This window comes from Lepidochelys kempii, chromosome 12 (assembly GCF_965140265.1).
Source record: "Lepidochelys kempii isolate rLepKem1 chromosome 12, rLepKem1.hap2, whole genome shotgun sequence".
NCBI lineage: Eukaryota > Metazoa > Chordata > Testudines > Cheloniidae > Lepidochelys > Lepidochelys kempii.
The window spans coordinates 3826982-3853657 of NC_133267.1; the positions used below are offsets into that span (position 1 = coordinate 3826982).

General features: G+C 52.2%; 1 protein-coding gene across 2 annotated transcripts in view; it reads right to left on the minus strand.

Annotated features, from left to right (window-relative positions):
- Positions 1-1385: 1385 nt before the first annotated feature.
- The window catches only part of ST3GAL2 (ST3 beta-galactoside alpha-2,3-sialyltransferase 2), a 113781-nt gene continuing 88490 nt past the window's right edge, over positions 1386-26676 (minus strand). For both annotated transcript variants that reach the window (XM_073307195.1, XM_073307196.1), the window contains exons 3-7: positions 22197-22390; positions 9465-9644; positions 8058-8103; positions 7305-7424; positions 1386-6172 (exon numbers count right to left, since the gene is read on the minus strand). In XM_073307195.1, the coding sequence (XP_073163296.1) occupies positions 5999-6172; positions 7305-7424; positions 8058-8103; positions 9465-9644; positions 22197-22390 (714 nt within the window). In that variant the 3' untranslated portion in view covers positions 1386-5998. The remainder of the gene's footprint in view (positions 6173-7304; positions 7425-8057; positions 8104-9464; positions 9645-22196; positions 22391-26676) is intronic.

A 26676-nucleotide genomic window follows, 5' to 3' on the forward strand; every position in this document is an offset into this window, starting at 1 on the left:
TCTGGAGCTGACCAGACGTCTAACTATGGGGGTGAGGAAACAGGTCAATCTGAGGAAGACAGGCAAAAAGCTAACTTGCCTTGCTCAGCGTCTTGAAATTACTCCTGGGGGAAATCTGCATGACTGCGCACCCCCAGAAAATGCTCCCCCCGGCCAGCACCCGTCCCTCATCACTTGGCTGTGGCTTTGGCTCAAGAGTGACTCAAAGGGAAGGCTGTCAGCTGGTCCTGTCCTGCCATGGCTGGTCCTCAGTGCAGACCAACTCCCAGCCCTGTGGATCAGAGATGATCACAGCTCAAGGGGCTGCAGCTGCAAGGTAGTGACAGCAATGACTGGTCTAACAGGACAAGTGGGTGACATTTGGTTGGGGTTTGAAAATCAGCTCTGCGGGACGGTCAGTGATCCTGAATGATGGACAGTGCATGTCTGTCAGCTCCATTGTGGTCCTGCAGTGGGATTGTACAGAGACAGGACATTGAAAAAAATCAATTGTATCAGCTGTGAATCATAATCAGGTCTCCCACAAAGCACGGTAATAGTCTACTAATGAATTACTGATGCTACCACTAAGCCACCAGCCTTTCCACAGCTTATTTGCGGTCTCACTGACATAAGACATGCCTATATTTCTCTCTCAAGAGTGGGAGAATCTCCTACACTGGAGACAGGGCTCAATCCCCAGCCCATGCAGAGAAATCGAATTTCTGTACAGCTAGACCTGGAATAGCAACTGTGGGGAATTTTTTGCTAACATTTCCTAGAACAGACAAAGCCTGAAAACGCAGAAGGGATTTTGCAAGAGAGAAATTAGAATTTGGCCAGGAATAATTCCCTGGGTCTTATGGAAAGTAATTTCTAACATTGGTTGAATAGCATTTGTGTTATGGACAAAGTGAACAGCTCACTTTGCCTTATAAAAAGATACCAGACTATTGAATGAAAACTGTTGAATTTATGTTATTCAATAAATGTGCAGTAATCATTTCAAAAGGAATCAAATCCCCAAATAAATTAGAACAGAGCCCTCTGGGTATTTCCTCATACTCTGTATTGTTGAAGTAGCATATATTTATTACAAGAATTGGAATGGCCGACCTAGCAGGTGTTATGATAGGATGGTTTAGGTGAGTGTGAAAAGAACTTGTGAGATTGTATTCTTAGGTATATTGGGTAGGAATTAATGTATGTAACGCTTTGCATGGAGTATGGTAAGGCAGGGGTTTTCAGGCCCTACCCAGCAGATGGACCAGAGAAGGCTAGCGTGAAATCAGAGCTTTGGCCAATCTGACCATCTTTCCTCATTAGACTAGTGACTTCCAGCTACTGCTCATCTCCAGATGAAATACCATGCAACACCAGAGGCCTAAGGTACACAGATGCCAGGAGAAGGAACAGATACAGATTTTATTTTGTACAACATAAAATAAACCCCATTTTTCCAACTGTGGCACATGAAAGAAAACAAACCCCTTCAATACAGCAGAAGTGCGCATAATACTGAAACCAGAGGGCAGGGGAGAACAGGCACAGCTTTGCAGGCTGCTTACAATAGAAGGAGAGGAACAGAATGCTTCAGATTAAATCCTTTTATTAACAAAAACAAAACAAAACAAAAAAAAGTTTTAAGACAGTCGTGTGTAGAAGTAGCAAAGTACACAGAGGCTATCGGGAAGGCTGCCAAGCTGCTTTTCAGACTGGTTTATAGGAAGAGTGGATGAAGACAGGGCTGGACCATAAGTCACCTTTACTAAGAGCCAAGCGCTGCAAGGCATCCGGAAGATGACCGTAAATTCAGTAGGATACCACAGGACCCATGGGTGCACCACAGAGGAACCCTCCATTTCTCCAGATGGTGGTAGGATTTTGGGCTCCAGTCCACCAGAGATGCACGTGAACAGCCCCACTGACTCAAATGGAGCAGCATGAACCTGAGCATATGCAGGAGGAATCTATGCAGAATTGGGACCTTGGGTCGTCTTTCAAAGTTCCTCAAGACTGAACCACCCTGGACCAGCCATGAATTGACAAACTTGCTCTCTGCAGCTCCCAGCATGTCAGGGCTGCTCCGATCCCAGCATGTCAGGGCAGCCCTGACTAAGTGCAGAGCTATTTCTGAACTGTTTTGATCGTGATGGAGATAACAAACTGGGGCAGTCTCAGCTGAATCCAAGCTGGTTCCACTAGTCTCCTCTCCATCTCTGCTCCATTCTGGAAGGCACCAGTGCACCTTGCCCATAGCCTCTGTGTAGTTTCCTCTATGTACAGTACAGTGGTATTTGTAGAGAATGGCCTCCACATTCCCTTTTCCGTGGGGGTGGGTTGCAGCATGCTCATGCAGGTGTTTGTTGGCCAGTCTGCCAAGGAAAGAAGTGTTAGCAAGTCCTTGTAGCAGGGTGAACTAAAGATTATTTTCCAAGAACTAACTGGAAAATGGAATAATTCATCCTCCTACAGGACTGGCGCTTGGATTCGAGACCGCATGGAAACATCCCATTTGTTGGTAGGGTGGCTCCTGTCACTCCTTGATTGTCAAGCCAGTCCTGCCTCTGCCCATGAGCCAGGAGTGAGACCAACCCTTCCAAAGACAGCAACTGGATTTTTAATCAGGTGCTTCTCTCATCCCGTTGCACCAGCCAGCACCGAGAGCAGCAGCAGGTTTGGAATTGCAGCAGCAGCTCCAGAAAAGGCGGCATCTGGCAGCATCTCTACTCTCCCCACGAGTGGCATTTTTCAGCTAACCCCAGCACCTTGCTCAGATTTGTTTTTAACATGGCAGCATGGAAACAATGAAGGAAGCAGCCAAGACTGCCACTAAAAGCAGACATCGACATCCTGGCATGGTTCGTGAACCCCAGACACAGCATGGTCAGTGGGTGGAGTCCAGTATGCACAGACAGTATGTGATTCAAGGCACTCTTTGGTGCTCATGGTTTGTTTTTTATTTCTAAAAAAAAAAAAAAAAAAAAAAAAGATACAGAGACTGGGCTTGCACTAAATCACCTCTCCCTCCCCTGGTTCCCAAGAAGAGAGAGGTGCAGAAAGAACACAGGTTTTACTGTCCTGTCAAACACCCCAGCATGCAATGACTTGCTGACTTTTGGTTTCCAGTACACTATTACAAGCCTCAGAGGGTCACTACTATGGAGTTACCTCTTTTGCCCTTGATTATCCAAAATGACTGCTTGGCAAGCAGGTCATGTGATTGCATGACATCACAAGCAGAACCTTTCGTTTTTAAAAACGGCCTCAGACCTTCACCAGCCTCACTTCTTTAGAGCCCTGTAGACTGAAAACAAGAGCCATCTGTTTGGCTGCTGTAATAGGCCCAAGAACGTACATTTCGCAACTGCAGAAGAAACCTCAAAAATGGGAGAGATTGCCATACAGAAAAGTCACAGATACAAAAAGAACTCCCTTTCCCTATCATAATTTCTTTAAATAACTATTGCAAAAAGGAGATCTGGCCACTCTGGGCCCTGTGTCTCCCAATACCACACAATCCAACTATGATACAAACCAGAATAAATTATTCCATTCTATACTGTTTGGCATGATTGCATTTTATTTAATTAATCAGATACCTACCTGAAAAACCCAGCCAACCAAGAAATAAGAAGCCATTCTCCTTTGATTTAGCTAATACCTGTGAGAACATTTCATAGCTGCAGGCTTTGCTCCCTAATGGAACACACCCCAGTTTGGACCAATCCCCCCAAACAAACAGGGAAGCCTCCTCTATAGTTGGATGAGGTTATTTCACTCTCTCTTTGTATCATACCGCTAGGCCAGGAGCTCTCACTTAACTGTGTCTGTCGCCTTAAACCCCACGAAGGCAGAGCGCAAAGCAGGGACTGGCTTAGATGGCTTAGGTTGGGCTCCAGTCCAGTGGCATGGTCCAAGTCAAGCTAAAATGAATGCACAGGAAAGGCAGGACATCCCTATTGGGTGAGAAGAGTTAAGGGTACGCAAAGAGGTCTCGGCTTGCGAAAGGGATCCTGTGAAAGTCAGTGTATGAGATACTCCTTCCAGTGGTTATAAGATTTCACAGAAGCCTTTCCCATTACCTTTAACTCAGTCTCCCGCCCAAAGGCCATTAGTCCACGGATGAGTCAAATCCTAGAGGTCAGTCATGATTAAAAATGGGGCAAGCTCTTCTAGATTTGGGCCGTCTAGATTTAGTTTTCTATTTTTAAAGACACTTCATTCACCAAAGTTCTAAGTGTTCTACAATTTGCTCTTTCATCTTGCAACAGAAAGGAAATCTATTTTTTTCTTTATCTAGTGTGCAGAAGCACCCCCAGCCCAAGCACTAATGTTGTGATCTCCATCAAGGACGGCCCCCTACCTTGATTCAGATAGCTTTCAGCTGGTGCCTCCCTAGCAAGTTCTCTACAAATCCATCCTCCCAGCTCCTTTCTAGTCTTCCTTTGATGCCCACCAGCCAATTCTCACTACCTGTCCCAGCTCTCTCTTTGCAGGGGCAAATTAGCATCAGCAATGCTGAGAAGCAGCCATCTAGAGAGAGGAGAGTCTCTGCCCATAACATCAGCAATGAGATCAGCTGTCTATCTGCTAGGACAATCCCTTCGCCACAGCTTAGCAACTAGCCATTTGGCTGGAAGTTGCCACCACAGCTTCATTCTGATGTGAGGATGAGCTGGGCAATTTACAATGAACCTGGAAAAGCAGGATCTTACTCAGCCACGGGCCACCACTTCCCTGTCATCATAATTGGTAAAAACACCGGCTTCTTGCAAAGACAAGGACTGCTTGTTGCAAGAACATGCTCTGGTGGAAGAGATAATGGAGGCAACACTTGTGGGGGAGGGATTGGTGTGGGGCGGTAGGGTGTGGTTCTAGATTAGAGAATTCCCCCTTCCCTCTCTAAACCCTGGTGGGGTTGGGATGGAGATGGGGAAGCGGTCTAAGACACAGGCTCTTCAGATTTCTTAGCTGCCTTTGGCATGGCTTCTCTTCATACCAGTCAGTCCTAGAGCAAGACACTGCTCCTTCTCACGGGAGTAAAAAGGCAGACTCCAGGCTTTAAACGGAGGTTCCCCCTCTTTTCCTTTCCTCCCACTTATTGAGACTAGCTCCCGACAAACTTTAACCACTGACCAGTCTCAGAAACTTGCAGTCTGCCAAGACCCTACATCAGAAGCACCCAAATGCTGCTTCTCCACCAGGGCAGGGTCTTCCTCCCTCTTGATGTTTCCAAAGGCTTTAAAATCCTCTGCTCAGCAAGAACTCTTCTCAGCAGGTTCCATTCCGAATGGTTTGGACCCAGCTGGCTGTCAAAAAGCCAAGAACCACCCGACACCTCTTCCTCTAACTCTCTCATCCCCTCCCTTTGCCAAGCTGGAACTTTCCCAGTCAAACTGATTGTGCTGACACGCAAAAGGAATTGACTGGCTGCTCAGCATTTTGAACCAGATTGTACAAAATAAAGTGTCACTGGAGCCTAAAAGGAGACATTAAAAAAGGTGACGTTCACCTGGGTGTTTCATGTAGAAACCAACCCATTCCATAGGGTCAGTCAGGGCTAAGCTCACAGGCTAGTGTCATTGCACTGGGAGATTGGGCCAATGGGGAAAAGAAAATCTGATTGGTCGAAACATGCAGCTTGCCTTCAGCCTGTGGCCATGATTGGTTGGGCTTTGTTCTGAAATTATCAGGATTGGTTTTAAAAAAAGAGCAGCATTTGGTTTGACCATGAGGAAAACCGGGCTGGAAGCCTCCAACGTAACCAGGGGCCGGTTTTCTTTGTAAATCCTTTTCATCCGAAAGTTTTAAACAAAAAGAAGTTTCCTTTTCTCTCTAAACATGATTGGCCGGCAGAACCAAGTACCCCCACTTGGCCACTGGTCAGGTGGGTCTCAGAGCGAACCCTGTAGCTCATTGTGATTGGTCGGGGATCTGTCACAGCAAGGCCTGCGACAGCTGTCCCGTCACTTGAAACCTGATTCTGAAATGAAAGCCGAAGACAGAGCCCAGAGCATCAGTTGCCGCGGTAAACGTTGATCTTGCTGGTTTTCACCAGCATGTCAATTATGTGCGCCTCAAAGTCTGCATCGTGCACTCCGGTCTTCCGGAACTCCCCTGCGTAGCGATTGTTCTCCCAGTAATGGTGCCAGTTGCCCCGGCTGTCTGCCCCGAATCCAAAGACATTCACCTGCCGCCAGAGATGGGGGAACACCAATTACACCAGAGCTGGGCAGGAAGCAGCACGGGGCAGGAAGGTGCATTGTGGGTTTTTCTGCCTGCCTCTGACACATCAGGCATTAGCCAAGGCTGGACCCAGGATGCTGGACCAGTGCCTGATCCAGCCTGGGAAATCCTGCACTCCGGTGTAACATGGGAGCTAACATGGTACATGACAGCAATCTACTCAGGGAAGCCTTTCTGTGCACCAGGAATTCAGAGTCATCATACTGAGATATGTGCGGACCATCGGACAGACAGAAGTTGATCCCACAAGCAACCTCTTTGCTCCAATTTAAAGTCTGCATAACCCTGGATATGCAAGGCAGGTCACGAGCACGGCTTCATTCTGTAGTTTGGTGAGGCATGTCAGTGGCATGGGCTAGAATTAAGGTCTCTCTAGCTTTTAAGATTGGGTCACAGTTTGAGAGTGGGCACCACTGTGCTACGTAACACTGTGGGAGGGGAGAGGGGGAAGGTGTCTGGCCTGGGTCATGCAGGAGGTCGGACTAGATGATCGTGGCCCCATTTGACTTGGGATCTCTGAAACACGGAAGGTTTTGTCTGCATTTTGCCTGACTGAAGAGATTCTAAGGGGCGGCTAAGGAAAGGTATCAAGTGGCCCAGTGGACTTCAGATAAACCCTGGGAAGAAGCTACCCAAAGCACAAAGCAGAACTCTCAGCCCAGCCCGAGTAAGAAGCCCTGCCACCACTCCCGGCAAATCACCACCACTCCCAGAGGGAGCTGATGATTTCCCCAGAGTAAGGAAGCCTGCAAGTCTGACGCGGAACTTGGATTGGCTTTTTCAGACCATTTCAGCACGAGATGGATAGACAGAAGCAGCAAACTGCCGTCTAGGAGACAGTCACCATTGGCAACCATGGGCAGACTTTGGCAACGCTGTGCTGCCGTGCAGGGACGCTAGGCATGGTACCAGCTGCATGAAGATGGCTAGGACTGAGTGTTACTGGCCAGTGCCCTGCTGGACAATTTGTCTCTTGCCAGCGTAGTGAGGTGGCGAGGGCAGGGGAGGGCATGTCACATGGAACCCCAGATTTCTGGCCCTGTCCCGGTGGCCTCACCAACCATTCCTGAACCCACCTCATCGCAAACATGAAGCGCGAAGAATAGCACTAGCATCCCCGTGGACGGGTATCGCCCGTGGTGCTCGGTCCACCTGTCGTGAATGTATTTGAAGAAGGCTGGGTTGTAGATCTGCACCTGCAAGAAAGCCAAGGTCCAGAGGTCAGGCTATGTAAATGCTCCCTAAAACCAAACACAGGGAGGGAAGAAGCACATGGACAAGTAGCTCAGGAGTGTAGTCGGGTCTAGAACCTCCCTCCTCTGATGGTCAGAAACGTTCTTCCGATTTGGGCACTGCAAAGTCAGTCCCACATTGCTTGGTTCTGCAGGAATCTGGCATGCTCTCCCTGTACTGACCAGCTTCAGGCCACCCCTCTCACGGGGACACAACTGAATGCAAGATCAGCTTTGGGAGCAGCAGAACATGGTGCAACCTTTGGAAGAAGGCGACCCCCGAACCACAAGAAGCGAAGAGTCTGAGATGTTCACGCTACCCCTCATTGTGAAGATACAGCAACATCCTCTGGCTTCTAGCTACCCCAGAGCCTATGCAGCGTTGTCTGCACCAGGGATGAAGCTGTTGGACAAAGACTGGCCTGGAATGGTTGCCCATGTTCTCAGTGCTGAAGAGCCAAGGCAGAGTTAAGGGGAACGCCCCAGAGGGGACCAGGAGTGGGGGTTTCTCTAGCCAGAAGGATGCTGAGCAGGGTGTTCTGCAGTCTCCCTGCAGTCAGGGCTGGGCTAGGAAAGGGAGCCTGGAGCCAGCCTTACCTTCTCCTTGTCCACGCGAAGGAAGGGCTTCACAGGCGCATATGTGCTGGAATAGGAGAGAGGCAGATTATCGCTGAAGCCACACAGCACTCCACAAGGCTTTATCGTTAGAGGGTACACACAAGGCACGGCACAATTAATGGGAGAAGTCAGTCACTTGCGGCCCAATTCAGGAGGGTACTGCAGCACATGCCTGGTCCCACTGACATCAGGTGCAATGCTCAGGTGCTTAAGGTTACGCACATGCCTAAGTACTACCCTGAATCAGGGCCTTTGAAACAGGGATCCAAGCCTGCCAAGGTCCCCTTCTGCCCTGTGGTGAGGGGGAACTGCCAATGCACTCCTCCTTCCTCCTGGGGGGAGACAGACAGACCCCCCACTTTACAGATGGGGGAACAGAGGTCCAGATAGATTATGCATTTCCCCCACCATTTCCTTTTGTTTTCCCTGCATTTACCTTCCAGTCACCTTGGCAATGGCTTCTCATTCTAGTATTATGGGATAGTGTTAGAAGGAGGTGCCCTTCCGAATACTTAGGTACCTCAGGCAGTACCACACCTTTCCCCTGGAGGGCAGCAGTGAGGGGGCCCTCCCTGCATTAGGAATGGTTCCAATTCACTCTGTGGGTAAAGCAGCGAGGGCGAGTTACCAGCCTGTGAGGGCATCTGCAGAGGGTGGCAGGCAGGGATTACTGCAACACTCGCAGGGGCATGCTCTGCTTAGCATTAAACAAGCTTGACGGGGAGAGACGAGGTGGAAGGAGAGCTCCTCAGAGTCTCCCCAGGGCACCGTTCGCACAGTAGGCGTTAAAGGGTTCTGGTTCGGGATCGCACATTCCCAGTGGCCTGGTGCCCCAAATTAAGTAGGCAGATGCTGTAACTCTCCACCCAGTCTGTGGCTCCCAGTCAAACCACCGGCTCTCGCCCACCCCACCCTCCTGCCTTCCAAGGGAGTTCAGTGCTGGCGAACACTACCAGCCCCGCAGATCGAAGTCCCCCGTTCCGAGCACCGAGCAGGCCCAGCTCACGCAGAGCCTGGCCAGCCTCCCCAGCACTGTATCCTACTAGCTAGTCTCCTCCCCCACCTAGAGGGGCTGCCACCTGGGGCGTGCCCTGGGCACTTCTAAATACCACAGAGAGCTGAACGAGAGGCTCATTTAGGGCCTGATCCTTTGCCCAAGGAACCAATGGGAACATTCACACTACTGGCTTTCAGTGGTGCAGAATCAGACTCTTAGCAGAAGCATCACAAGACAGTGGCTTCTGTTCATTACCAGCCCTGTACTGGGACCCAGCAGCCCAATGGGGACAGGCTCTGTGACCCCCACGTGGTGCCAGAGGGGCTGGCACACAGCATCACAGAGCTCGCTGGCCAAAGGCGTGTTTCTTCCCACAATTGGCTACTCACAATCTGATCTGCCCGGTCGACAGGGCACTCGTGATCCACAGCAGGTCCAGGGCTTTGAAGGGCACCAGCACGAAGCTGACGTTGGCAGGCAGGTTCTTGGCACTCTCTGGGTACATGAAGTGATGGGTGGTCCTGCCCCCGACATCTGCTTCAAACCCCACTGTGGGGGCCTGGTTCATTCTGCAGAGAGAGCAACCGCATCGTGACCTTTAGGTCATTTCCACAGAGCAATTGGATTGGTTAGACACACAGGGCAGCAATTAGAAACTGCAATCCTGCTTCAGCTAGGTACACTGGGTATGTGCTTAGTAATCAACGCAAGGAACCCTTTCTATTCCCTCCCCCACTGGTCAGTCTCCAGCCTTGGTGCCGCATTAATCGAGGGCTTATTATTTTCAGCTGTCTCCTCTTTTCTTTAAAGACAAAACAATTTTTTTGTAAAGCAATCCCAGCTACAATCCTGCAGGGTTCAGAACGGCACGATCCCGAGCCAGCATACCTACACCTGCGCCTCTCAGGCACACAGCCAGGGCCCGAGCTGGAGCCAGGCTAAACCCCCACAGCAGCCTTTGAACATCACCTGGAGTTTCGGGAGCTGAGCAGCCAGCCCTTAGCTGTAACACGACGTCACGGTGAGCAGTGTCAGTGCAACAGAGAGAAGCAGGACTGCGGTCCAGCAAACGTGCACTCAACGCCAAACTGTAATGCTGCTTTTAAAGCCACGGTTTTCCACTTTGGGGCAGGGACTATCTCACGGTCGGTGTTTGTACAGCACCTGGCCCAGTGAGGCCTCAGCCTCAACAAGTTATAGGAACAGAGACACTGCCAGACTGGACCAGGCCAGGGATCCATCCCAGCTGAGAGCAGCCTGGGCTAGATGCTTCAGCGGAATGAGCAAGAGACCCTGCAGTAGCAACTATGGGAGAACTCAGCTTTGGGGAACGCACTTCCCAACTCCCAATATTCCTCAGTGCAGACCAGCTCCATGGGCCAGAGTGAGTAACCTTGGGAATTTAACCCCCTTCCCCACAAAAATTGGCCGAGTTCTAAATAACGAGGGCAGGGCAGGACAGTCATACAGAGCGATCTGAATTTCTTGGCAAGATGGCACCAGTCAAACAAAATGTGGTAAATATGTACACCCAAATGCAAAGTCATACACCTAGGACCAGGACTGCAAGGAAGCCAGATAGGAGACTGTGCCCTAGACAGCAATGACTGAAAAAGATTTAGGGGCGACATGAGCTCTCGTGTGATGCTGTGGCCAAGAAGGCTCGCATGATCCTTCTTGTACAAGCAGGGAAGTGCAGAGCAAAGAGGTGATTTTACCTCTGAACATGGCATTGATAGGACCGATACTGGAATCGTGCATCCAGTTCTGGTGTCCACATTTTAAAAAGGATGTTGAAAAATTGCAGAGGATGCAGAAAAAGAGCCACAAAATTGATCTGAGAGCTGGAGAAGACACCTTAGAGCGAGAGAGTTAAAGAGCTCTGTTTGTTTAGCTCGTCAAAAGGCCAATTGCAAGGTGACTAGATTAGCATGCAGGTACCTTCACAGGGAGAACATCCCTGACACTAACAAAAAGAAAAGGAGTACTTGTGGCACCTTAGAGACTAACAAATTTATTTGAGCATAAGCTGGTACTAACAGGGTCTTTAACCGAGAGGAGAAAGACTGAACGAGAACCACTGGCTGGAAGCTGAAGCCAGACAGAAATTGGGCACAAATTCATAGGGTATGTCTACACTACGAAATTAGGTCGAATTTATAGAAGTCGGTTTTTTAGAAATCGGTTTTATATATTCGAGTGTGTGTGTCCCCACAGAAAATGCTCTAAGTGCATTAAGTGCATTAACTCGGCGGAGCGCTTCCACAGTACCGAGGCAAGCGTCGACTTCCGGAGCGTTGCACTGTGGGTAGCTATCCCACAGTTCCTGCAGTCTCCGCTGCCCATTGGAATTCTGGGTTGAGATCCCAATGCCTGATGGGGCTAAAACATTGTCGCGGGTGGTTCTGGGTACATATCGTCAGGCCCCCGTTCCCTTCCTCCCCCCGTGAAAGCAAGGGCAGACAATCATTTTGCGCCTTTTTTCCTGAGTTACCTGTGCAGACGCCATACCACGGCAAGCATGGAGCCCGCTCAGGTAACCGTCACCCTATGTCTCCTGGGTGCTGGCAGACACGGTACGGCATTGCTACACAGTAGCAGCAACCCCTTGCCTTGTGGCAGCAGATGGTACAGTACGACTGGTAGCCATCATCGTCATGTCTGAGGTGCTCCTGGTCGCCTCTGTGAGGTCGATCAGGAGCGCCTGGGCAGACATGGGCGCAGGGACTAAATTTGGAGTGACTTGAGCAGGTCATTCTCTTTAGTCCTGCAGTCAGTCCTATTGAACCGTCTTATGGTGAGCGGGCAGGCGATACGGACTGCTAGCAGTCGTACTGTGCCATCTTCTGCCGAGCAGCCATGAGATGTGGATGGCATGCAGTCCTTCTGCACCGTCTGCTGCCAGCCAAAGATGTAAAAGATAGATGGAGTGGATCAAAACAAGAAATAGACCAGATTTGTTTTGTACTCATTTGCTTCCCCCCCTCCCCAGTCTAGGGGACTCATTCTTCTAGATCACACTGCAGTCACTTACAGAGAAGGTGCAGCGAGGTAAATCTAGCCATGTATCAATCAGAGGCCAGGCTAACCTTCTTGTTCCAATAAGGACAATAACTTAGGTGCACCATTTCTTATTGGAACCCTCCGTGAAGTCCTGCCTGAAATACTCCTTGATGTAAAGCCACCCCCTTTGTTGATTTTAGCTCCCTGAAGCCAACCCTGTAAGCGCCCCTCCCAGCGTCAGAGCAATGGCAAACAATCGGGCATCTGAGAGTGCTGTCCAGAGCACTCACAATGGAGCACTCTGATGGGGCTAAAACATTGTCGCGGGTGGTTCTGGGTACGTGTCGTCAGGCCCCCGTTCCCTCCCTCCCTCCGTGAAAGCAAGGGCAGACAATCATTTCGCGCCTTTTTTCATGAGTTACCTGTGCAGACGCCATACCACGGCAAGCATGGAGCCAGCTCAGGTAACCGTCACCCTATGTCTCCTGGGTGCTGGCAGACGCGGTACGGCTTTGCTGCACAGTAGCAGCAACCCATTGCCTTCTGGCAGCAGATGGTGCAATACGACTGGTAGTCGTCCTCGTCGTGTCCGAGGTGCTCCTGGCCACGTCGGCTGGGAGCGCCTGGGCAGACATGGGCACAGGGACTAAATTTGGAGTGACTTGACCAGGTCATTCTCTTTAGTCCTGCAGTCCTATTGAACCGTCTTATGGTGAGCGGGCAGGCGATATGGACTGCTAGCAGTCATACTGTACCATCTTCTGCCAGGCAAGCAAGAGATGAGGATTGCTAGCAGTCGTATTGTACCATCTTATGCCAGGCAGGCAAGAGATGAAGATGGCTAGCAGTCGTACTGTACCATCTTCTGCTGAGCAGCCATGAGATGTGGATGGCATGCAGTCCTTCTGCACCGTCTGCTGCCAGCCAAAGATGTAAAAGATAGATGGAGTGGGTCAGAACAAGAAATAGACCAGATTTGTTTTGTACTCATTTGCCTCCTCCCCTGTCTAGATCACACTGCACTCACTCACAGAGAAGGTGCAGCGAGGTAAATCTAGCCATGTATCAATCAGAGGCCAGGCTAACCTCCTTGTTCCAATAACAACGATAACTTAGGTGCACCATTTCTTATTGGAACCCTCCGTGCAGTCCTGCCTGAAATACTCCTTGATGTACAGGCACACCCTTTGTTGATTTTAGCTCCCTGAAGCCAACCCTGTAAGCCGTGTCGTCAGTCGCCCCTCCCTCCGTCAGAGCAACGGCAGACAATCGTTCCGCGCCTTTTTTCTGTGCGGACGCCATACCAAGGCAAGCATGGAGGCTGCTGAGCTCATTTTGGCAATTAGGAGCACATTAACCACCACACGCATTATCCAGCAGTATATGCAGCACCAGAACATGGCAACACGATACCGGGCGAGGAGGCGACGTCAGCGCGGTCCCGTGAGTGATCAGGACATGGACACAGATTTCTCTGAAAGCATGGGCCCTGACAATGCATGCATCATGGTGCTAATGGGGCAGGTTCATGCTGTGGAACGCCGATTCTGGGCTCGGGAAACAAGCACAGACTGGTGGGACCGCATAGTGTTGCAGGTCTGGGACGATTCCCAGTGGCTGTGAAACTTTCGCATGCGTAAGGGCACTTTCATGGAACTTTGTGACTTGCTTTCCCCTGCCCTGAAGCGCATGAATACCAAGATGAGAGCAGCCCTCACAGTTGAGAAGCGAGTGGCGATAGCCCTGTGGAAGCTTGCAACGCCAGACAGCTACCGGTCAGTTGGGAATCAATTTGGAGTGGGCAAATCTACTGTGGGAGCTGCTGTGATGCAAGTAGCTCACGCAATCAAAGGTCTGCTGATATCAAGGGTAGTGACCCTGGGAAATATGCAGGTCATAGTGGATGGCTTTGCTGCAATGGGATTCCCTAACTGTTGCGGGGTTATAGACGGAACCCATATCCCTATCTTGGCACCGGAGCACCAAGCCGCCGAGTACATAAACCGCAAGGGGTACTTTTTGATAGTGCTGCAAGCTCTGGTGGATCACAAGGGACGTTTCACCAACATCAACGTGGGATGGCCGGGAAAGGTGCATGATGCTCGCATCTTCAGGAACTCTGGTCTGTTTCAAAAGCTGCAGGAAGGGACTTTATTCCCAGACCAGAAAATAACTGTTGGGGATGTTGAAATGCCTATATGTATCCTTGGGGACCCAGCCTACCCCTTAATGCCATGGCTCATGAAGCCGTACACAGGCAGCCTGGACAGTGGTCAGGAGCTGTTCAACTACAGGCTGAGCAAGTGCAGAATGGTGGTAGAATGTGCATTTGGACGTTTAAAGGCGCGCTGGCGCAGTTTACTGACTCGCTTAGACCTCAGCGAAACCAATATTCCCACTGTTATTACTGCTTGCTGTGTGCTCCACAATATGTGTGAGAGTAAGGGGGAGACGTTTATGGCGGGGTGGGAGGCTGAGGCAAATCGCCTAGCTGCTGGTTACGCGCAGCCAGACACCAGGGTGGTTAGAAGAGCACAGGAGGGCGCGGTACGCATCAGAGAAGCTTTGAAAACCAGCTTCATGACTGGCCAGGCTACGGTGTGAAAGTTCTGTTTGTTTCTCCTTGATGAAACCCCCCGCCCCTTGGTTCACTCTACTTCCCTGTAAGCTAACCACCCTCCCCTCCTCCCTTTAATCATTGCTTGCAGAGGCAATAAAGTCATTGCTGCTTCACAGTCATGCATTCGTTATTCATTCATCACACAAATAGGGAGATGACTACCAAGGTATCCCAGGAGGGGTGGTGGAGGAGGGAAGGAAAATGCCACACAGCACTTTAAGCACAGCACTTTAAAAGTTTACAACTTTAAAATTTATTGAATGACAGCCTTCTTTTTTTTGGGCAATCCTCTGTGGTGGAGTGGCTGGTTGGCCGGAGGCCCCCCCACCGCGTTCTTGGGCGTCTGGGTGTGGAGGCTATGGAACTTGGGGAGGAGGGCGGTTGGTTACAGAGGGGCAGCAGTGGCAGTCTGTGCTCCAGCTGCCTTTGCTGCAGCTCAACCATACACTGGAGCATATTGGTTTGGTCCTGCAGCAGCCTCAGCATTGAATCCTGCCTCCTCTCATCACGCTGCCACCACATTTGAGCTTCAGCCCTGTCTTCAGCCCGCCACTTACTCTATTCAGCCCACCACTTACTCTCTTCAGCCCGCCACCTCTCCTCCCGGTCATTTTGTGCTTTCCTGCACTCTGACATTATTTGCCTCCACGCATTCGTCTGTGCTCTGTCAGTGTGGGAGGACAGCATGAGCTCGGAGAACATTTCATCGCGAGTGCGTTTTTTTTTCTTTCTAAGCTTCACTAGCCTCTGGGAAGGAGAAGATCCTGTGATCATTGAAACACATGCAGCTGGTGGAGAGAAAAAAAAAGGGACAGCGGTGTTTAAAAAGACACATTTTATAAAACAGTCGCTACACTCTTTCAGGGTAAACCTTGCTGTTAACATTACATACATAGCACATGTGCTTTCGTTACAAGGTCGCATTTTGCCTCCTCCCACCGCGTGACTACCCCCTCAACCTTCCCCCCTCCCTGTGGCTAACAGCGGGGAACATTTCTGTTTAGCCACAGGCAAACAGCCCAGCAGGAATGGGCTCCTCTGAGTGTCCCCTGAAGAAAAGCACTCTATTTCAACCAGGTGACCATGAATTATATCTCACTCTCCTGAGGATAACACAGAGAGATAAAGAACGGATTTTGGTTGAATGCCAGCAAACATACACTGCAATGCTTTGTTCTACAGTAATTCCCGAGTACGTGTTACTGGCCTGGAGTGGTAAAGTGTCCTACCATGAAGGACGAAATAAGGCTGCCCTCCCCAGAAACCTTTTGCAAAGGCTTTAGGACTACATCTAGGAGAACCGCAAATGCCAGGGCAAAGTAATCCTTTCACATGCTTGCTTTTAAACCATGTATAGCATTTTAAAAGGTACACTCACCAGAGGTCCCTTCTCCGCCTGCTGGGTCCAGGAGGCAGCCTTGGGTGGGTTCGGGGGGTACTGGCTCCAGGTCTAGGGTGAGAAACAGTTCCTGGCTGTCGGGAAAACCGGTTTCTCCGCTTGCTTGCTGTGAGCTATCTACAACCTCCTCCTCCTCCTCCTCCTCCTCATCTTCTTCGTCCCCAAAACCTACTTCCGTATTGCCTCCATCTCCATTGAAGGAGTCAAACAACACGGCTGGGGTAGTGGTGGCTGAACCCCCTAAAATGGCATGCAGCTCATCATAGAAGCGGCATGTTTGGGGCTCTGACCCAGAGCGGCTGTTCGCCTCTCTGGTTTTCTGGTAGGCTTGCCTCAGCTCCTTCAGTTTCACGCGGCACTGCTTCGGGTCCCTGTTATGGCCTCTGTCCTTCATGCCCTGGGAGATTTTCACAAAGGTTTTGGCATTTCGAAAACTGGAACGGAGTTCTGATAGCACGGATTCCTCTCCCCAAACAGCGATCAGATCCCGTACCTCCCGTTCGGTCCATGCTGGAGCTCTTTTGCGATTCTGGGACTCCATCATGGTCACCTGTGCTGATGAGCTCTGCATGGTCACCTGCAGCTTGCCACGCTGGCCAAACAGGAAATGAGATTCAAAAGTTCACGGTTCTTTTCCTGTCTACCTGGCCAGTGCATCTGAGTTGAGAGTGCTGTCCAGAGCGGTCAGAATGGAGCACTCTGGGATAGCTCCCGGAGGCCAATACCATCGAATTGTGTCCACAGTACCCCAAATTCGAGCTGGCAATGTCGATTTAAGCGCTAATCCACTTGTCAGGGGTGGAGTAAGGAAATCGATTTTAAGAGCCCTTTAAGTCGAAATAAAGGGCTTCATTGTGTGGACGGGTGCAGGTTTAAATCGATTTAACGCTGCTAAATTCGACCTAAAGTCCTAGTGTAGACCAGGGCATAGAATCATAGAATATCAGGGTTGGAAGGGACCTCAGGAGGTCATCTAGTCCAACCCCCTGCTGAAAGCAGGACCAATCCCCAATTTTTGCCCCAGATGCCTAAATGGCTGCCTCAAGGATTAAACTCATAACCCTGGCTTTAGCAGGCCAATGCTCAAACCACTGAGCTATCCATTCCCGCATCAATTGTTCCCAGCCAGGGTGACTAGCTGAAAAGTGTGCATCCGATGAAGTGAGCTGTAGCTCACGAAAGCTTATGCTCAAATAAATTTGTTAGTCTCTAAAGTGCCCCAAGTCCTCCTTTTCTTTTTGTGAATACAGACTAACATGGCTGCTACTCTGAAACCTGACTAGCAGGGTGACACTGCCATGGGAAGTAGCGGGTTCTCTATCTCTTGATGCCTTCAGATCAAGGCTGGATGCCTTTCAGGAAGATCTCATCAAAGTCAAGTTATTGGGCTTCATACAAGGCTATCTGGGTGAAATGTAATGGCCTGTGATACACAAGTGATCAGGCTAGCTGATCTAATGGTCCCTTCTGGCTGTGAACGCTATTAATATAGGAACTCAATGGCTCTTGCCATCAGCAGAGTCATGATGTCACGTTTCTCTTGTGACTTTGCTCTTTTCCGCCATCCAGAGCTCCTTGCTGCACTGTACCAGGTCACCCGAAGTTCAAGCTGCATTTCACCACTACGCTGCAGCAATGAAGCAGGAATTGGACAAGGAGACAGTTTCTGGAGAAGCCCAGGCTGCACGTGGAACGTGACTAACCCCATATATGTTCTGTTACACACACACACGCCTGACAATGCAGGCTTTAATGACATGACCACTTTCCATGCAGCACTCCTGGCTCATTTTGTGCAGGATGGGGCAGTGCTCAGATAATGAACAGCTATGGGCCATTCTGACTGCCATCCACAGGCCAGTAACCACCGCCCCCCAAACAAACAGTGCCAGAGGCTGCTGGCATGATGACATAAGCTAGCATGGATCCCTGATCGAGCCATTGCAGGGACCGGTCTCTGCACCATGCACAGGCCAGCCTGGAAAACATTCTCCGTGAGCTTCCCTGAGGATTGGCAATTAGACAGGGCAGTAATAGACAATCTTGTCAGCGTCAGGAGCTGGTTTCTGGAGCAACGTCCTAATGGAAGGATCGATACAATTCCTCTGGGCCAGCGAGACTGCAGCGAAGGTGGAGATGGAACGATTCCTGCCTCCTGCAGCAGCTGCTGCATTCTGGTTCCAGCACTGTTCTCGGGTAGCTACATGGGGGTGGGGCCCTGCCAAATTCATCGTCCATTTTGGTCACTTTCACTGTTGTAGGATTTTAAAAATCATAAATGTCATGATTTCAGCTATTTAAACTCTAAAATGTCACGGTGTTGTAATTGTAAGATCCCTGACCCAAAAAGGAGTCGTGTGGGGGATCGCAAGGTTAGTGTTGGGTGGGGGTACTGCTACCCTTACTTCTGCACTGCTGCTGATGGGGGCGCTGCCTTCAGAGCTGGGCAGCCACAGAGCAGCAGCTGTTAGTCTGGCACCAATTCTGAAGGCAGCACACAACAGCTGCCGCTCTGCGGCCGGCCAGCTCTGAAGGCAGCAGATGTAAGGGGGGCAATACCGCCCCCCAAATAACCTTGCGACCCCCCTGCAACTCCCTTTTGGCTCAGGACCCCCAGTTTGAGAAACGCTGGTCTCCCCCGTGAAATCTATATTGTGTAGGACAAAAGCACACAAGACCAGATTTCCCAGGGGGAGAGCAGATTTCATGGTCCGCAATGCGTTTTTCATTCCTGTGAATTTGGTAGGACCCTACGTATGGGGCAGGAAGAACAGCTTGATTTTCAGATACCAAGCTCAGCTGGCAGGTAGAGTGAGTTTTGTTCTCTCTTAGGTGAGTGAACGGCATCAGAAAGTCAGAGGGAGAGTAAACAACAGCCAGGCATTTCTACAGCGCCTTCCATCCCAAAGGCTCCTCGGGGCTTCACGAACCTTTACAGGTGCAGTGCAGCACCACTGAGAGGCAGCTGCCACAGGACAGAGGACGTTGGGCTGGCAATCGACTGGCAGCATCCTGCATAACAGTCAGGTAGAGCAATGCACACAGTGAGGGCGGATTCTGGTCAGCGATGGCTGGGTAAGCCTCTGCATTGATGAAGATAGATGGGACCAGTTATCCAGGCAGACTGCCAGCCCTGTCTTGCAGCTGAGATTTTGGGGAGAAGCACATTCCTGATCACAGCCCTACTTCAGAAGCTAGGAATGTTTCCCCAGGATTCTCCCAGAAAATTACACTGCACAATCTCAGCGCTTAGCACCCGACACTCACTGCAGAGGAGCCTGGAGGCACAGGGTAGCCTCCCATGGCATCCAAGGAGCCCTGATTGGTCTCAGAGCCCTCACCTGGGTTTGAATACTTTTGGAGCCATAATTTCCCATGGCTGCGAAGCTCCAGTGTTTTTGATAACCCTGGGTCAGCATTAACTTAGACAGGGACCTCTCCATGCAGCTGAACCTTCCCAGCCCCACGCAGAGTCAGGGTGACATCCTCTCCTGCCCCTCCACTTCCCTTGCAGAGCAGCAACTCCTCATGGGAAGCTTGTTCCCACAGGCCTCCCTCCTGCATATAGGACAACCTGGCCCAAATATACCCTCCCTGATCCTGGGCAGTCCCAGGGCACACAGAGTCCAGCCTCTGCACAAACACAACCCCACGTGTGCCAGCAGCCCCAGGGCCCGGATTTATTGACTCCTGTGTCAGAAGGCGAGCTCCAGCCGGCAGAGGACAAAGCCAGCAGGAGTGATCACGGCGGTGAGACAGCAAAGGCAACTGGGCCACATCCAGATAGAATCACAGACTAGAATCACAGACTTTAAGGTCAGGAGGGACCATTAGGATCATCTAGTCTGACCTTCTGCACAACGCAGGCCACAGAATCTCACCCAAAACAAACCCCTGACCTATGTCTGAGCTATTGAAGTCCTCAAATTGTGGGCTTTCCTCCTGCTGGCTGCTAAGGGAAGAGGGAGGAGGAGAGTCTATACGCCGTGGTGCGGAGCCAGGCCTGGCCAGGGAAGGGGTTGGAGAAAGAGCGCGGGGAAGGGAGGTGTCTGAGAATGGCGGGGGAACGGCCAGGTGTTCTAACTGCTGCTCAGGGTCATCCAGTGACCAGCTGAAGGGAGACTGATGAAAACGGACAGCGAGTGGCTGATCCACCTGGACCATTCCACCAAGGCTCTTGGTAAGAGGCCTTCGGGCTTCCCGAGAGGGGAAACAAGCATGCGGAGCGGGGTACGCAGCAGTGGGGTTTTCAAAAGGGTCCAACTGACTTAGGAACACCAGCTCCACCAGGACTTGTGCTCCCCAGGTGATTCAGGAGCCTCTGAACCCATCTTCCAGAGATTTAAAGAGCTCTTGGGCCTATGCGGGCAATTGCACCCGGCCGTTCTTATTTTTGGGGCCACGTCTTTCGGGCACAGAGCATGGATCAGAGAGCAGAGCTGTCTCAGGATGTAGCTGGACTGGGAAGCGAAGGCCGGATGGAAGGAAGGTCCTCTCAGCAAGGTTAAACACCATGGAGGCCAAAACACCCAACCAGTGTCTACCCCGCAGCCTCCACAACTGCTGCCACGCACAGCAAGTGAGGGATCCCTGGTCCCCCCAGTGCAGAGATGGGCATCACGGCGGGGCATCAAGAAGGAAGGAGGTGCAAGTCCCCACCACGAAGGCGGATGAGCCAGTGCTAGATCGGCCAGCGGCTATAGATTTGAGGGCCAGTTCGGCACATCGTGGTCATGTAGTCTGACCTCCTGCACCACCCTGGCCAGGGGATCTCTGCCAGCGATTTCTGCACCCAGCTCAGCGTGTGCTTCAACCAGAGCATGTCGTGGGGTCTCTAACCCTGGATGCTTTTCTACTGGTGATCCTGAACATTGCAAGTAGCCGACTCTTTCCGCCCTGAGCCTGCACTGTGCCACCAAAGCATGCTGAGAAACCTGCCTTTCCACCGCACCCCATTGCGGAAGGCCATGGGGAAGTTGGGTACAGAGATTTTATAGTTCTGCTGTTTCAATGATAGGTGTGCAGAAAGGTCTTTAAAAGAATGGAGAAAGATTGTTCCTCCCCACCACCACCATTTACTAAAAAGGGCCTGAGTACTTGGCTTGAGCCTCCCAGTCAGGCTGAGGGTGAGTATAGGGAGCTGGGAACTTGTGAGCAGGGAGCAGCCGCCTTCCCTTGTAGCTGCTGGGCTAGGGACTCATTCCCATTGTAGCTCTGGCCGCACACCTGGCCTCCGAAGGTACGTCTACACTGTATTGTAAACCCAGGGCTGGGGGACCTGGGCTTGTGGACTTGGTGTTTCCCAGACCATGCCTGAGGTTCACACGGCATGGTGAACCTGGGCTGACAGCTGCTGGACACAGGTCTCACAGTCATGCTAAGACCTCCTGCTCGGCCCTGCAGCTTGAGCTGCAGCCACACTATGAAACAGGGCTTGGACCTGAATCACAGCAGGACTCGGGCTCTGACTCACCTCCTAGCATGCTCCTAATGCCTGGGTGCCAAGTGATTCGGGTCAGCCAGCAGACTGATGTGTCTGTGGACGGAAGAGGCTGTGGGGCTCAAACCTGAGTCGCAGACCGGGCTCAGTGTGCAGCACAGACATACCCAGAGGGGCTGCGACCTGACACAGCCGGCGCTAAACACTGCAGCAGCAGGTCAGATGCAGCCGCCCCTCTACACACCCCTGCTTTCTCGGCAGGTCCCAGCCTGGCTGCCACTCGGCGTGCATGCGTTCTGCTGTTTGCCACAGAGACAGCCGCCCCCCAGCGACACATGACAGCCCCAGTACATGCAGCTCTTCCCCTGCCCAGCGGCCATGTCCAGAGACTTGAGCTGATGAAAGGAGCCTGGAGGCAGCGGGTTCACCCCGCACAGAGCCAGGCCCGAGTGAGAAGGGGGCTCAACTGCCTGGAGGAGGAAAAGGTGCTCTGAAATGCAGGGAAGAGCAGCACGTGTGGGCAGAGCGCTCCCACCTAGTTTGCTCAGACATTATCTGAAGCAAAAGCCGGCCCAACGCTGAGACCGTGGCCTCCGCCCCCAGCTCACCGCCCCATGGGAGCCAGCCACAGCCCCTCCCCGGCAGCACTGGCCACCCACCTCATGACGAAGTCATGCCTGTCGATCTCTCGCCCGTAGCCAGAGCCGCGCAGGTTGCCCGAGTTGCCCACCACAGCACAGCGCCAGCACTTCCTGGGGTCACGGAAACCATAGGGGTTCTCGCCCGGCACGATCTGGAAGAGCTTGTCCAGGACTTCATTAGTGTTGTGGGACTTGAACTGGGGCTGCAGCATCTGCGGAGACACACAACGGCCAGTGAGACGTCAGGCCGGGTGAAGTTTCTATAGCACCCATCTCCTTGGCACCCAGCCCCAGCAGCCCACCTGGGCTAGACAGTCCTGCTGCCAGGCACTGCTCAGACTGCGCCCATCGACATCTGACTGGCAGCCGCTCCCGGGGCACTGGGTAAAGGAGATGGTGCCAGCCTCAGCAGCAAGCTCCGATGGGCATGGGAGCAGCATGAACAGCGGTCCCGGGACAGGACTAGAGACCCCAGTGGTGGTGGGGGGAAATGGGAGGAGAAAGGAAGGGGGTGAGGGCTCTGGTTGGGCTCCAGGGTGGGGCCAGAAATGAGGAGTTCAGGGTGTGGGAGGGAGCTCTGGGCGGTGGAGGGTGAGGGCTCTCGGCTGGGAATGAGAGGTTTGGGGTGCAGGAGGGTGCTCCAGGCTGGGATCGAGGGGTTTGGAGGGTGGGAGGGGGCAGGGCTGGGGCAGGGGGTTGGGGCCGGGGGGAGGCTCTGGGCAGTGCTTACCTCAAGTGACTCCCGAAAGCAGAGGCTCCTACGGAGAGGCTCGGCCAGGTGGCTCTGCATGCTGTCCCATCCCCAGGCATCACCCCTGCAGCTCCCATTGGCTGTGGTTCCCAGCCAATGGAAGCTGCGAGGGCGGCGCTTGGGGTGCGGGCAGCGTGCAGAGCACAGCCCCCTGGCTGCACCTATGTGTAGGAGCTGGAGGGGGCCATGCCGCTGCTTCCAGGAGCCGAGTGGAATGGTCCCCAACCCTGATCCCTGACTGGAGCGCCAGAGCAGGGCAAGCCCCATTCCCTGCTCCCCAGTAGGAGCTTGAGGGCCAGATTAAATTGGCTGGCAGGCCGGATCTGGCCCGTAGTTTGCCCACCCCTGTGTTAAAGGAAGAGAAACATATGTTCAGTCTGGGCCCAAGACTTCTGCACTGCCCCTCAACCCCTGTGCCTTTAAAGACAAAGTTAAAAGTGCAAGACCTTGGGACGGCATTGATCCCATCAGAGGCTCGGCAATCTGAAATACAGCTTCAGCATTAAGTAGGCTTTGCTGCAGCACCCAGAGGGCCCAAGGGGATTACTCACCCTGCCTGGGTTCAACCCCCCGGCTGGATAACAAGCCAAAGCAGTTGGCACACAGCTACCGCACATCAGCCACTGCTACTCCTGTTCAGAGTCTCTCTTGCAATTGGGTGGTTGGGGAAGCCAGCGTGAGCTGTGCCTAGCTGAGATGATGCCCCATGTGCAGCTTGGGTTTCTTAAATACTTTGAACGGACTGTAAGACTTTGCATTTAAGCCAAATCCTTTTGAGACAAAAGCGTTTTGGAGAGGAGAACCAGCAACATCAGGTTTCAAATTATTTGCATTTTTAACTATGCTGTTTCCTTCCCTGTGTCATCTACACTATTTTGGCTTAGTAACATGGGAAGGCAGGGTGGGGTTTTCATCTGGTTTTCCTTCTGAAGATGGAGCTTACGACCAGGATGGTATTATGGGGTTGTCTGTGACGGCAGGGCTGGACTTGACCACCCAAGAGGACCCTTCCAGACCGTGTTCTTATGTTTGAAAGCTCTTTATTCGGCACCATTAAACAGGAATACAGAATTGCCAGGCTGGATCACACCCAAAGCCCATCTAATCAATGTTCCTCCTCCAGCAACTGCAGGGACCCCAGGATAGGCATAATCTGCCTGCACATGAGGTCTCCTCCTGGTCCCTAAGCCCATCTTTTTACAGTTTTCTCCCGGCTTGGACAGCAGAACTGAGCTAATGAAGTCACCCTCTTTTCCAGTGCACTGCCCAGCCAGACTCTGTCACACTCGCGTGGCAGCAGGCTGGTTTGCCAGCACTGCAGGGGAAAGTTCTAATGAAACCCATCGCCAGCCAGATGGAAGAGTGTCGAAAAGGACGGTTCACATAGTGCCAGCGGCAGGCCTGGTGCTTCGGAGACAAGTGAGACAACGAGGGACCCAATTCTCACTCACACTGTTCTTAACTCCGCTCACTTCCTTATCCTTGAGTTACACCCACACACAAGTGGACCCGGGCTCACCCTGCTTAAAAACACAATCACGCTAGAGGGCAGGAGGCTCTAACGGACTGGGCATCAGGCTCGGTCTCTGCAGATCTGGGGTCAGCTCCCTGGCTCTGCCACAGATTCCCTGGCCAAGTCTCTTATTTCTCCCTGTGCCGCTGGTTTCCATCTATAAAACAGGGGTGTTAAGGAGGAACTCAGTGTTTGTGGGGCTCAGGTACTGTAGGGATGGGAATCCTCACAGGTCCCAGCTGGCGATTTCGGTCCACGTTGCCCTGAAAGCATCTCATATGAAGCACCTGCCTTGTTCTGCCCAGCAGTCAAATGCAGCAGGCTACAGAAAGGGAGGCGGAAGGGCTGCCTGGTGCTGAGAACCAGAGTGCCGGCTCCGAGACACCGCGCTGGCCCTGATACACCCCCAGGGCAGCCGTGAAACACGCTGTTGTGCCCGCCGATGGTTCCAAGCTGAACCTCTCCCGTCCCTGCAGAGGGATGCTCTCCTGAGCTCCCACCCATCAGCCTGGCCCAAGAGCATCACTGGCTTTTATACCAGTCACTGAACACCCCCCGGATGGTAAGAATTTGCAGGACCAGCTAGGTCATACTGGAGCCAGCGACTGCGGTGGAGCAGCTCCCAGTTCCTGTCCCCCCCATCCCAGCATGGGGACTGTCTAGGAGTAACACTGCATGAGGGCAATCATCAATAGTTAAACAGCCCAGTGCTCCTGCTCCCATGGCTAGACTCAGCTGACTGAGGGAAATTAGGCCATTCCACTCCAGCAGCTGCTGTGTGGTCGGCAGCCATCACCTCCAACGACAGCCCCCAGTCGCGAGGGGTGCCCAGCCAGGCAGCCGCAGTGCTGTGGAAGCGGGCAGGGTCCAAGGCAGGTTCTGCAAGGGAGACACTGCATGCTGCTCTGATGCCCAGTTAGCAGCACTCCCCTGGATTGCTGAGAGTCAGGAACATGCCAGTAACGCTCCTGTGCTGGGCAAATAACCACTCCCGAGGCACTCTCCGCAGCACAGGAGACATGGGCGAGAGTGAAGACGGTTAGTGCTAACAGAAATTCCAAATGAACAATCCAACCGTGCCAGGGAAAGAGTGAGGAGCACTCTATTGCCCAGGGGATTAGGGCACTCACCTTGGATGTGGGCACCAAAGTGAGTAATTTAGACAGAGTGGAAACAACGAGGAGTCCTTGTGGCACCTTAGAGACTAACAAATTTTGGTGCCACAAGGACTCCTCACGGTTTTTGCTGATACAGATTAACACAGCTACCACTCTGAAATCTGTTAGACAGAGCGGGATAGCCTGAGAAAGCTCCATCCCAGAATAGCCCATAGCCCAGTGGCCAGGGCTCCCTGCTGCAGTGGGGAAGAGCCAACCTCAAAGCCCTTCTCCACATCAGGCAGTGGGGGGCGGGGGGGAGACACATGAACCCAGATCCTCCCCTACTCATGGGGCTAAAGCTCACAAGGGTGGGGCCCACCCTGGCCATTTTGGGAACCTGGCTTGCTGTTGGCAAAATGCCTGAAAGTTGAAACTAAATGTGGGGGTCAAAGGAAACATTTAGCCAAAGGAGACATTCTGGCTTCTCCCATTTGGTGGACGCGATTCAGGGAACTCGGCAGGAATTCACCAATACTTTGGGTCAGCCCCAAACTGCCTTTTTCAGCAAACAAACCGTTCAGCTGAAAAATGCCACCCGGCCCTACCCGTTCACCAACCACAAATCCAGGGCTAGCGTAGGGAGAGTGGTGGAGGCGGGGCCCTGTGGGGAGGCAGAGTTTGCCCCCTTCTCATTTAGGAGTCTAGGTTAGTTTATCCACTAAGCCACTGGAGCCGGGCTCTCGGGGCCTGGAGCCAGCATCGGGTTCAACTGCAAGAAGAGCCCCGGTAATGGAATGAGCCTCTTGTGGTGTACTGAGAGCCCACGCACAATCACTAGCAGGGACGGGCGGGAGCACCGGTGCTCTTGTGGACTCCCAGAAAGGACATGGGAGATCCCAAGGATGAGAGCAGACTAAGACTCTCCTTCTGCTAGCTCAGCCTGAGCCCCTCGGCTAGCCGCTGGGCAGCCTAGGCTGTGCCAAAGCAATAGCAGCCTTTCCATTACACAGCCCCGGCAATCTCCGCACAGAGCTGTGCGGCAAGAGGCAGCGAAGGCTGCGAGCCCATGGACAGACAGGGCTCATTGCCCAGAGCTACTGGGCAAAGAAGGGGCTACTGCCTCCATGCCACCTC